Genomic DNA, 12,385 nt, shown 5'->3' with positions numbered 1-12,385 from the left:
ATATATATATATATATATATATATATATATATATATATATATATATATATGTATATACCATGGCATATGGGAAACAAGACTGAACATAAGAAGAGCTTCTGTAGGCTTGTTCTGGAGGCTGATTTGATCAGGGAGCAGGAATAAAAGACGACTAGGCAACTACAGGGTGAAGGTTTGCACCAAAACTGAAAGTAACAACACTCTAAGAAGCTCTACTGCTTTTAGTTTTCCATCAAAGACATAAGCTGACTGAATTTTACAGGAAAGACAGAGATGAAGATAATACCTATTATCTGGTTAGATCAATGGTCTCTCGATGTCAGGGACCTATGAAGGTCTCTAAGAAACCTCAGAGGATGTCTGACGGCAGTGAAACAATCAACCTCTGAGACTATAACAGAGACAAAGATGGCAATTCATACAGGAACAACTGATCACCAATGAAGGTTTCAGATAGTAATAAAGATCGCTTGCATGGTTGACTTCGAATTTCAAAAATGGGGCATCTTTCCCCCGATAATATCAGGAGCCCTTGGCTCATGAAAGGAAGAAAGAAAAATGACCCAGCAAGAAAATTGGAAGGACTAACCAATTTGAAAAAACGAAAAGACTTCTCTTGTAATTAATTCAAACCAAAAAGTCATGTTTGAGAGCTTAGTACAGTACATGTTAATGCAAGAAACACGATGTAGGCTATACATATTCTAGATGCCCAACTTCAGCTAAAGGGAGCGTATCGAATTATATTCTAAGCTGTGATTGTATATGCATCTGTAGCAAAGTGTTTAGGGTCTTAACGATAGGAAAAATTCAGGGTGTCTTATTATTTTGTTAATCACAGTTGGAAGAAACAAATCAACAAAATGAAAGTAAGTTATTTACATGCCAATCTCCAGCATTAGAATTCAGCGACTGAAAGCATTTTGAGCTCTGTTAGAAAAGAATTTAGGCCATCAACAAGAGGGAGAAGTTCCTTGTATCCCACTGTTGTCTCTAAACAAAAATATGAATTTAAAGTTGATCTGTATTTGCTCCTAATTGATTCGTATTTCACTGTTGACAAATGAAAGGTGGATTGCTCATACTGTTTTCTCCAGTAAGAACACAAATATAACTTTCAAATTAGCCATATATAACATTTTCTTTTTTCTTATTATAGGAAATGGTGTTCACGAAACTTGGCACCCGTGGCAAAGGAAGACCATCAGTTATCAAGATATTACCTCATGATCAAGTAACAGGTTTTCTGGCTTTATGTCCCTGTGAATGACATGCTTTTCATGACAATACGCCAATGCTTGTGTAAGACTTGCAATATACTGCACCAGAACCAACCAAAGTATCAAAAGTCAAAGAATAACCTAAAGCAACAAGAAAGAAGATGAAACTAACAATAACGTTCTCTGCAGAAATATAACAATGCGTTCAACAATTATATAAATGATCTTCAGATAAATGCTGGAGTCTCAAAACACAAGAAAATATTATTAATTCACTATTCAATATTAACCACAGAGGAAATAGCACAAGCAAGGCACCATGAAACGGAAAAACAGAAACTGGTACAAATTCATCCCAAAACTGCGAGCATCTTTCAAGGAACTACTATAAGATCGTACCTTACATGGCAGAAAACAGATAAAGAAAACATTGAATCTCTATCCTCTTTGTTTGGGTAGGGGGAGAGGGAATTAGTTCTTATTGACACAGTATATAGCTCACAATTAAACAAAGGAACTATGCCTCATTTTCAATCCCTAGCCAGTTGAGTCGGCAACATGAATCCTCGCTATCCATTTCGCTCCGTTTGGACCTGTCTCATTCCAATATTCAATAATCTGGAGTTCTCTAACACTAGAGGTTATAAATATATAAAAACACTTAAGCCTCAATCCCGAACAAGTTGGGTCAACTATATGAATCCTCACTTACCACTTTTCTGCATCTAAACTCATCTCATGCCAATATTATGCAAATACAAATGGAAAGTAGTATTAGAAGTTCCGCATATGTTCTAAATGTATAAATCTTTGAAAAACTAAACCACTCCTAGAAAGCATAGGACCTACAGTAAAAGTGCTAATGTCTAGAACATATTCTCAACTACTATGTATCGCCTATATAGATCCTTTTATTACATTGTGTCCAATGATATGACATACCGTGGCGGCTTGTGTCTCGGAAAGGCGACCAGTCTTCCTAAGCTCCCTGTAGAGCTCACCGCCGTGGGCGTACTCCAAAATCAAGAAAATCCGCTCCTCATCATGGAACCAGCCATATAGCCTCAGTACATTTGGGTGGCGAAGACTCGTTTGAATCTCCATTTCCCTCTTCAGTTGGTGGTGCAGCCTGTATTTCTCTATTTGCTCCTTGAATATCACCTTTAATGCCACTATAAACCCACTCTGCTCCAACCATATGCCACAAAATTCAAGAACATCAAAACCCACTTCTTTTTTTCTTATGAATAGTATAATGTACATGTGACAATAAAAGGTGCAATGCGAAGTAAGAAGTCAAGAAATAATTTCACAAGGCCTTTATTTACTAATGTTAGAACTAGAGCAGCATTTGATGTACATATATATTCTCACCAAATCATATAATTCATCAATATTTTGGTCCTAGTGATTTTTAACTACGCACATTTAACTGTGAATTAATTAAAATGCAGTATGTAGTTGGTCCTTTTATACAGAAAATATGTTATACTTAGATTAATTTAGAACATACAACAACAACTACTACTACCACTACTACTACTATGCCTCAGTCCCAAACAACTATGTCACGCTCACCATATTATGAGGATTCATCGTCAATTAGCAAGTTTTAAGCTAGCTGCCAACCTACGGCAACCCTCCCCCTTTACCCGGGCTTGGGACCGACAATGTGGGCAGGCTCACACATAAATAGTAGTAATACAAATTTAACGTAAGACATGGATAATTAGATGATTTAATAGTTAATAATTCGTTTAAGTTTAGTGAAGATTCACCAGCAGAATGATCAAATTTACACATTTCCTTTAATTGATAATTAAATCTGCTTAACCAAATATGACAATGATAAAAATCAGAATCTGTCACTATTTCAAAGTCTAAAAGTGCAAATTACCTTAACTTCACGAGCAAGGTAAACACGACCGAATTTGCCTTTGCCGAGCGGTTTTCCGATTTCGAAATCGTCGAGCGACCACTGTTTTTGTGGACCTTTTGGTGGTTGTTTTGGGGGTTTTGGAGGCTGAATTTGAGTTTTGGTAGCCATTTTTGCAAAGTAATTTGGAGAAGAAGGGATTTGTAATTCAAATGGGTTTGGAGGGAATAGGTGTCAAATTTGTAGTATCAGTTCGCCAATCGGGTCAGAATCCATTTCCTTTCGGGAAACTTACAAAAATGTCCCAAATAAATAACTTACCAACCTCTAGGCATTAGTCATAAACTTACCAAAACTAGCCAACAAAAATTAAAACACCAAATAATAAGGTTCTTTCTTTCAAAGAATCACATGCAAAAATCACCTTCCATATTTTTAAGCGTGATTAGCAACATTAGATACAAGACGGAAAGGAAATTTCATGGACGGGGTAGCAAATAAGGTGATGAAATACAAAAATATATACAATATTCCAAAAATCTAAGAAAAAAAGGAATTTTTTCAATGGGTATATTTGAAATTCATTGAAAATATATAGATAAGTCAATATACAAAATTTGAGGAACATTGAAGGTGATTGGACTGGTTTTGTATCAAAATCCGTAATTAAATCGAGTTCAAAAAAGTCTTCTGCGACACATGTATCAAACATATATCACGCATGTATCTCACACACAGGTATACATGGATATACATGTGATACACAATTGATACAAATATGATACATATGTGATACACAAATGATACACAATGTGATACACATATTATTATTTTTTTTTATTTTCAGTTTTTACGTCGAATTTTCAATTCAAACCACCTCAAAACTTCACCAAATCATCCCAAAATTGAGATTCAAGCTCCTTAAGTTGTGCCCAATCTATTCTAATAACACCCACTCAAAACAAAGCAAAAATTTGATATTTTTTTGCTTCAAATAGCTAATTGGCTAATTTGGCTAATATTAGTAATATTTTATCAATTGGCCAATTTTTGTAATGAGCTACTTATAAATGGACATAGCTGGTAATTCCCTTTCCTTTTCGGTCTGAGCTGAGTTTATTGGGCTTTTTTTTCAAACCATTTTTCTTCTTTTTAAAGGAAAAATCACTTTTCTTTTCAACTCATTTTTAAATTTAAAATTTCAGGTAGCCAACACTGAGCTACTAAGGTTTCCCTAAAAAAGTTCTTTTCTTATTAAGATATTAAAAAACTTTTCTTTTTTAGTATATGATTGAAAACAATTTCTTCATAAAAATGATTTTCTTTTGTTGCAAAAAATCATTTATGCAATTTTATTTTATATGAATCTATTTAATTGGTATGCCTTCTTTCATGAGTATAATATACCTTGAGAAATAAGAAGAATTTGTTGCAAGAAAGGAAAAATAATTTATAAATTCACTTATAATATTTATTTCTTAATAAGGCTTTCAGCAAGATTTGTCGTTAATACAAGATCTAGTTGTTTCCTACTCATGTCTAGCAATTCAGCCGTTATTTTGCTACAAAATACATTCTGACAATCCCTTACAAACTTAGAACACTTAGAAAGTAAACTTTCCAAGGCATTAAAATCTTTTTTAGCTAATGATTGGGTGGCACGATGGAGCTCGCTTATCAAGAATATATAGCCACTATTACAAATAGCAAATAAAATTTGGATTTTGTCTTTTGAATTTGCTTTAGATGTCTCGATTAAGATGTGGTTGTTGGTAGCATATTACAATATTGACCAATAGCAATTTACGTTACTCCAGTAGACATATATAGATTGTGTACTTGTTTGCATTTACCCGTTATTAATGTCTCATTGTTGGCACACAATGAGGATCGAAAGTAGAACAAGTTTGCAGTACTTCGAAGAAGGAAAAACGAAGAAGAAGCCATTTTCTGTAGTAATTCAGTTTGAATTATATATATAAAAATTTTATAACGTTAGAAGTGCAAAAATAAGATATAATTTTAGCATAGGAAATATGAATTATTTTTTTTGTGAAGAGAATTTGATAGAATGGGGGCTACGTCTCATCAAGTGTAAAATTTCATTGTGGTGGTAAATATTCAAATATTTTAAATAATTTTAATAAGTTTAGTGGAGTATCCACGTGTTAATTAACGAACTAAATGGGTGAGGAAAAAATATTAAATCGGAAAATAACTTTTTAATCAGGGAAAACAGTAAAATACAGTGCTGTTTTTGGTCATAAAATTGAATAATGGAAATGGAAATATAAATTAAAAAAAGAAAAGAATATACTTTTATGGACATGTAATCAATTAAACATTGAAGTAAAGCAAAAAAAATGGAAAACTAACAGAAGAAGAAGCTGGAGTTGTACTAGGAATAAACTTTGAAAGAAAAAATAAACACATTTTATTACTCAAAATCTAATTCACAAGCTAACAATTTCTCTAAATACTAATTCAAGAACACTAAACTAAAAACAAAAATCTAATTCTAAGCTAATCATTTTTTTTTCTTCTAAAAATAAAAATAATAAAGTTCAGTAATCATCGGTGAAAACTAACTTGAACTGGAAATGAAAGCTTTCCATTTCCAATTACAAAATTATGTCCACCAGCAGCCAAAAGATTATAAGCTCTATAATTCACAATGCCCAAATTTTTGCAAGCATTTAACACAAAATCAACCTTCTTTTTCTCTCCAATTTTCACAAAAACCTTCTTAAAACCAATCAATTGTTTAAGTGGAGCTTCAGCAATATCTTCAGGTGGAATCCAATAAACCATTAAAACATCACTTCCATCTTTTTTCCCAATATTCTCTACTTCAATCGAGAAGTCGAAATTGAGATCGTCCCCACATTTCAAGTCGTCGATTGATACTGCAGGGCAAGGTGACACGTGAGTGCCTGCAGTGTAATTCAGATCGCGACAGTGCTGAAATTTGTTGAGTTTTACTTGAATCTTTTGTCGTGCTGATAATAAGTTGTAGGTGAAATTCGTATAGCTAAGACCATATCCAAATGGATATACAGTTGATCCATTGTAAAATTTGTAAGTTCTACCAGGGTACCCTAAGTTGTCAATTGGCCTTAATGGCATTGAAGTCATTGGTAACATATCCACATAACTATTTTCATGCCATGTTAATGGTAGTTTTCCTCCTGTAAAAAACATAACACATAAATAATAAAGGGAAAAATATTAGTATTCAATTCATAAACTCTTGAATAAAACAAAATTCGAAAGAAAAAAAGGCTTAGCTTGTTGTGTTTTTCTTGAAAATAATAAGCATAAAATTGAAAATTAAAACTAAAAATAAACAAATCACGCGTATCAACTATATATGACATGTTGCAACATGTAAAACTATATTGTAAATGACTCGTTGGATAATAGATAAAACTATACTGATAGTATAAAATTTCTTTACTTTAAGTCAGTATAGTCAATTCAATTCTTGACTAGAAGTTTAAGATAATAAATAAATAATTAACGTGATCATAAGCAACAGTGGAATTGAGAAAAAAATAGTTAATACATTAATCTTGATTTTCTAAAGTGAAATTACATAATTTTGACTTTTTTTCTGGTTGAAAAAACTACATAGTATACTAATATACATATAATATACAAAATGTATACATAATCAGAGTATAAATTATGTAAAGCGAAAATACATAATTTAGACCTTTTTTTTTTGTTATTGTTGAAAACCCTACATAGTATAGCAGCTCTCAAAAATAAAGACACCAAAATGTATATTTTTCTATATTAATATACAATATAGATATAATATACATATTATATACATAATCAGTGTATATTTTACGTACCAGGGTTGTAACTTCCAAAAACAACATCAGCAATGGCACGACCACCTTCTTCACCAGGATATCCAGCCCAAATAATACTTTTAATCTTAGGATTATTTTTGGCAAATGAAATATCAATACCACCAGCAGACATAATTACAAGAATAACAGGACCTTTTGAAACTTGAGCAACTTGATTTATGAGTTGAGTTTGGTAGCCAGGAAGTAATAAATCAACTCTGTCTAAACTTTCTGCTTCAACACTTAAATCTAATCCCACAATTAAAACAGTTGCATCTGCTTTTTTAGCAGCTTTCATTGCTGGGAATATTAAACTCTCATTTTTGCACAAAATTTCTCCACATCCTGCTTTATAGTCCACTTTGCTATATAATGAAAATCCATGTATTGGTGTTGTAATCTTACATGGAATACCTAAATAATGTCAAAAAAATTAATGTTAGTCTTGAATCCAAAAACAACAACAACAACAATATATACAGTGTAATACCACAAGTGGAGTCTGGGAAGGGTAGTGGCCCAGTGGCGAAGCTAGGAATTTCGACAATATTTTACCTATATAGACACTGTAATTTTTCGACAAAGGGTGGTCAATTGACCACCCTTATGACCATGTGGCTTCACCCCTAGATAGTACATACACTTACTCTTACCTTGTGAAGGTAGAGAGATTATTTCCGATACACCCTCGGATCAAGAAAAGTATAAACGCAATAATTTTGAAAAAGAGATATGATAGTGGAGAAGCCATGAAAAGATAAACAGTAACAACAACCAAAAAAATAAGATAACTGAAGCAAAAGAATAGGGAATAACGTTAGTCTTGAAATCAAGTTTATGTATTTCTATTAGTGAAAATTAACATTAGTTGTGAACAATAGCGAAGCAAGTAATACATATAAGGGAATTCAAGAAAATATTAGGATGTAAGTGTAACACCTAGAATTTGAAAACGTGACTTAAAAACAAATTTTTTAACTCTCTTTGCAGCCACACTAGAATATTCTTTTCTTATGTGAGGGATTTTAAAGTTTATATGTAATCAAAATGAATCATTTTACTCCTATTTACGCATAGGATATAACAAAAGAGTTTTACACTATCAGATCAACATATAAGAAGTGTGATTAGTAAGCTGAAAAATAAGGCATATTACTATGTGCAACATGTTAAAATAACTAAAAATATAAAAATTCTTTGTAATGTCGATACATATAAGTTAAAATTCAACGAGGGTCAAATAATTAAAATTAAACATTTTAATTTTTTGAGATTTTTTTACCTGCATAATTGCCTATCATGGCATTGGAAGCATTAGCATGAGGTCCAACAACAGCAATAGTTTTAACCTTTTTAGAATTCAAAGGCAAAACTTGGTCTTCATTTTTAAGAAGAACAATCCCTTCTCTTGCTGCTTGTGTTGCTAATTCAATGTTTTCCTTAGAACAAATTTGTTCTTTTCCAAGCTTTTCAAATTTTGGACTACCATCAAAAAACCCTAGCCTCATTAGCACAAAATACAAATTTGTGAGAGATTCATCTATTTCTGATTCTTTTACTTTTCCTTGTACAACTGCATTGCCAGCATAATTTGTGTAGTAGTTGCCACAATCCAAATCCAACCCTAAAATATAAGCCAAAGCAAATAGTATTATTCTTTGTTACAAAAGAAAAGGTTCTAATTAGAGAATATATAGAACTAAAAAAGGCAAAGACATATTCAAGATTTAGAGTCGGTCGGTTCAGAATGGGTGATTTTATAATACATAGAAAGTTTAATGTTTCCTTTATATGTATACAAGGTTTGAGCCAAAAATAATAAGTTCTTTTGAAACTACAAAATTCAGGTTTAAAATAAGTGTGATCGTATTATATTTATAAAAAATTTACTTTTTTACTTCATATGTGTATATTAGTTCGAGCCAAATATAATAAGCTAAGTTGAAACCACAAAATTAGGGTTCACAATGAATGTGATCTTATTATCGGTATAATATATATATATATATATATATATATATATATATATATATATATATATATATATTTTATATATATATAGTCCGAGTTGAAAACTATGAGTTCAATTGAATCCATGTCGAAAGAATGTGGTAAATTTACCTGCTTTTAGGCCTTGTGCAACAGCATCTTCAGGTTCATCTCCTAACCATTTGTGACCATGAAGCATAACTTCAATGGAATCACAATCTGAAACTATATACCTGAAAATTATAAAAAGTAAAACAAGAAAAATTATGACAAATCATTAAAATGAGGATTCTTTTTTTGGGAAACAATAAAACTTAATTAATTAATTAATTATTACCCATGAAGATCCCAGTCTCCTCTAATTTTGCCTTTTAGAAGCTTTGGGTCAGCACATGCTGGAATTCCATTAATCCTATTATATGAGCACATTACACTTGTAACATCACCTTCTTTAACACACATTTCAAAGGGTTTAAGAAATGTTTCCATCATATCTTGCTCTGTCACCTTCACACACACACACACAAAAAAAAAAAAAAAAAAAAAAAAAAAAAAAAAAAAAATTAAGTACAACACACCGCGCATAGCAGGAGCTAATTAGTGCAACGATCCTTAATAAATTAGAGGTTAAGACGATTAATTACCCGTGAATCGAAATGGTAGCGATCAACACCGAGCCAATTATCAACATCATAAGCTGCATAATGTTTGCAACACGCGGCTACTTTCAGAGGTCTCGAGTTCAAGTCTTTAGCGTTTTCCGTGCCCTCGACATCTTGTAAGCCTCTAACATAATTAGAGGCATATTTCCCAACAACAAAAGGATCTTCTCCAGGTGTTTCTAAAACTCGTCCCCATCTAGGATCTCTTACTACATTAATATTTGGACTCCAAAATGTTAGACCAGCATGTCCTAGGTTAAACATAGCCCTTGCTTCTGTTGAAACAGCCTGCAAATTAAGTTTTTGTTATACATCATCAAAAAAGCTTTAAAAAAAGCAGTCCGATTCACATAGGGTTCAGGGAAGGCCCGCGCCCCAAGGGGTGTAACGTAGGCAGCCTAGGATTCCACGGCTAATGCAATCATCAAAAGCATAGTACATAATTTTTTTAGAAAATCATGGTAAATATATCTCTATGAGTATACTCCATCCGGTTCTTTTCATTTACTATATTTTAAGGTATTCGTACACACAGTAAGAAAATCATTTAATAACAATAATTAAAGGTTATTTGAATAAATTGTACAATTAAAAATAAAAACATAATTAATGCCTTTTTGGTTTTCTAAAGAGACAAATATTTTTGACCAGTTATGTTACTAATTAAAATAAATGAATTAGATACCATGAATATGAATTAGATACCATGAATTGTAACAAACTAATTAACAAGGAGTCCTATTTAGGGCATGCACTCAATCAAGTTAGTAGCATCAGCCAGGGGCGGATCTATAATATAATCCATATGTTCACGTAAATCCAGTAGTTATATATATATATATATATATATATATATATATATATATATATATATATATATATATATATATATATATATATATATATATATATANTATATATATCAACCTAGTATTTATTGTATGCTAACCTGAGATCATTGTAAGAACCCATAAACTTCCCGCTTCTAATTAAGCCGTCAACATAATGTAGTTGTTTATAAATAACCAAAAGGAAATGTGATTTAATTAATTTACCTGGCCTATTGCTTTCCACAATGACTCATTAAAAGATGCAGCAGTAGTAATAACAGTAGGAAAACTTGTAGCCCCAGGAACAACTTTGTCAAAAAACGAAGCTAAACTATAATATTGTCCAACGTTAGAAACACCATGTAATGCCTCAGACCACCATTCATATTTAGGAAGACCAATCCTAGCAACACCAAAAGCAGTATCTCCTATTTGTCGCGCTTTTTCAGACAACGTCATTCTGTCAATCAAATCCTTAACCCTAACTGCGTAAGGAAGGGACTTGTCGCAGTACGCGAAATCATTCATGTCCAAACCCAACTTTGCAAACCTCGACGTGTCACAAACACGTCGAGTTTGGTTATACGTGAGATCATTGAGGGCCGTAATTGAAGAATTGTATGGAATATTTCTAGCAGATATTCTTGAAATGAGAAAGGAAAAAATTAAAATGGTGAAGAAATGAAGAAAGCTAATCTTTGCCATTTTTCTTAGTTGTTTTTTGTGTTTTGTCAAGTTGATGAAACGATTGTGATTTTAGAGGAGTTTATATAGATGATATAATAATTTGGATAAGTGATAGTAAAAATACAAACGTTGATAGATTAATATCCTGTATTTTAAAGTTATCATTCTGTTAGTATTTGATAATGTTATTATCAAGATTAACATTTAACAAAGAAATCTCTTTTACATGATGATGCTGTATTTTCCAAAAAAAATCTTTATTTCTTTGATTAATGTTGTGATACTCAATCACTGCTAAAAATTTAATTAAGACGAACGATTAATATTAAGTCTAAAATTTTCTGCATGTTTGCTTTATCTTATTATACTAGTAGGTTTTATGAGACTCAACATATGCTTAGAAGTTTAAATGGATGAATTTTTTTTAATGCTCTTGAGTTAATTATATTATAATTTTCTAAGCACGTATTGATATGATATCCAGTATCTATTTTCGTTAAATATATAATATCCTATATTATTATATTTGGCGGCAGATGTAGATCAGTGTATAGTATAGAGTCCAATTTCCTGCATTATCTCATTTGAAGACACCCCTTTTCCGCGGGAAATATTTTACACATTAAAAATCTTTTTTCCAACCGTAATTTTTACACACCTAAATTGAATTGAATTGTATCAAGCCCATCTCTCTTAAGAGATATACGAAGCGTTTGGATAGGGATAAATGTAATATAATTAAGGGAGAAATTCAAAAATAGTCACATTTACCACTGGTCGTTGAAAAATAGCCAAGTTTCAAAAATCATCGAAATTTAGCCACTTTAAATCTGAGCAAAAACACTGTTCAAAATCCGGAAAAATACGCCCGCAAATTTTACGGGAGTTCCAGCATAAGTATGCTTGAACTCCCGTAAATTTTACGGGAGTTCCAGGATAACTATGCTGGAACTCCCGCAAATTTTACGGGAGTTCAAGCATAATTATGCTGGAACTCCCGCAAATTTTACGGGAGTTCCAGCAAGTATAATTGTCCAGTATAATATACTGGAGTTTGGAGCACTGGTGCTCCAGTCTCCCGCAAATTTTACAGGAGTTAGCAAAGTATACCGGTCCAGCATAATATGCTGGAGTTCGTACACAAATGCACCAGAACTCCCGTATATTATACTGGACCGGTCCCTGTTGCAGCAAAATAGTGGCTATTTTTCATTGACTTGATAAATGCTGGCTATTTTTCATTGACCAGTGTGAAAACTGG

General features: G+C 32.1%; 2 protein-coding genes across 2 annotated transcripts in view; both read right to left on the bottom strand.

Annotated features, from left to right (window-relative positions):
* The window catches only part of LOC109218187 (serine/threonine-protein kinase Aurora-3-like), a 7,791-nt gene extending 4,417 nt beyond the window's left edge, over positions 1 to 3,374 (bottom strand). The window contains exons 1-3 of the mRNA XM_019382530.1: positions 3,118 to 3,374; positions 2,163 to 2,405; positions 1,224 to 1,319 (exon numbers count right to left, since the gene is read on the bottom strand). Coding sequence (XP_019238075.1) covers positions 1,224 to 1,319; positions 2,163 to 2,405; positions 3,118 to 3,267 — 489 coding nt within the window. The 5' untranslated portion in view covers positions 3,268 to 3,374. The remainder of the gene's footprint in view (positions 1 to 1,223; positions 1,320 to 2,162; positions 2,406 to 3,117) is intronic.
* A 2,293-nt stretch (positions 3,375 to 5,667) lies between these two features.
* Positions 5,668 to 10,998, bottom strand: LOC109218182 (beta-xylosidase/alpha-L-arabinofuranosidase 1-like). Its single transcript, XM_019382527.1, has 7 exons — positions 10,663 to 10,998; positions 9,590 to 9,895; positions 9,283 to 9,452; positions 9,078 to 9,178; positions 8,239 to 8,580; positions 6,957 to 7,370; positions 5,668 to 6,284 (listed from the first exon to the last, which is right to left on the bottom strand). The coding sequence occupies exons 1-7, from the start codon at positions 10,963 to 10,965 to the stop codon at positions 5,668 to 5,670; spliced, it is 2,253 nt and encodes a 750-aa protein (XP_019238072.1). The 5' UTR covers positions 10,966 to 10,998.
* Positions 10,999 to 12,385: the final 1,387 nt, after the last annotated feature.

Source organism: Nicotiana attenuata, unplaced genomic scaffold, assembly GCF_001879085.1.
Source record: "Nicotiana attenuata strain UT unplaced genomic scaffold, NIATTr2, whole genome shotgun sequence".
Classification (NCBI taxonomy): domain Eukaryota; kingdom Viridiplantae; phylum Streptophyta; class Magnoliopsida; order Solanales; family Solanaceae; genus Nicotiana; species Nicotiana attenuata.
This window is presented reverse-complemented; position numbering and strand designations above follow the sequence as displayed.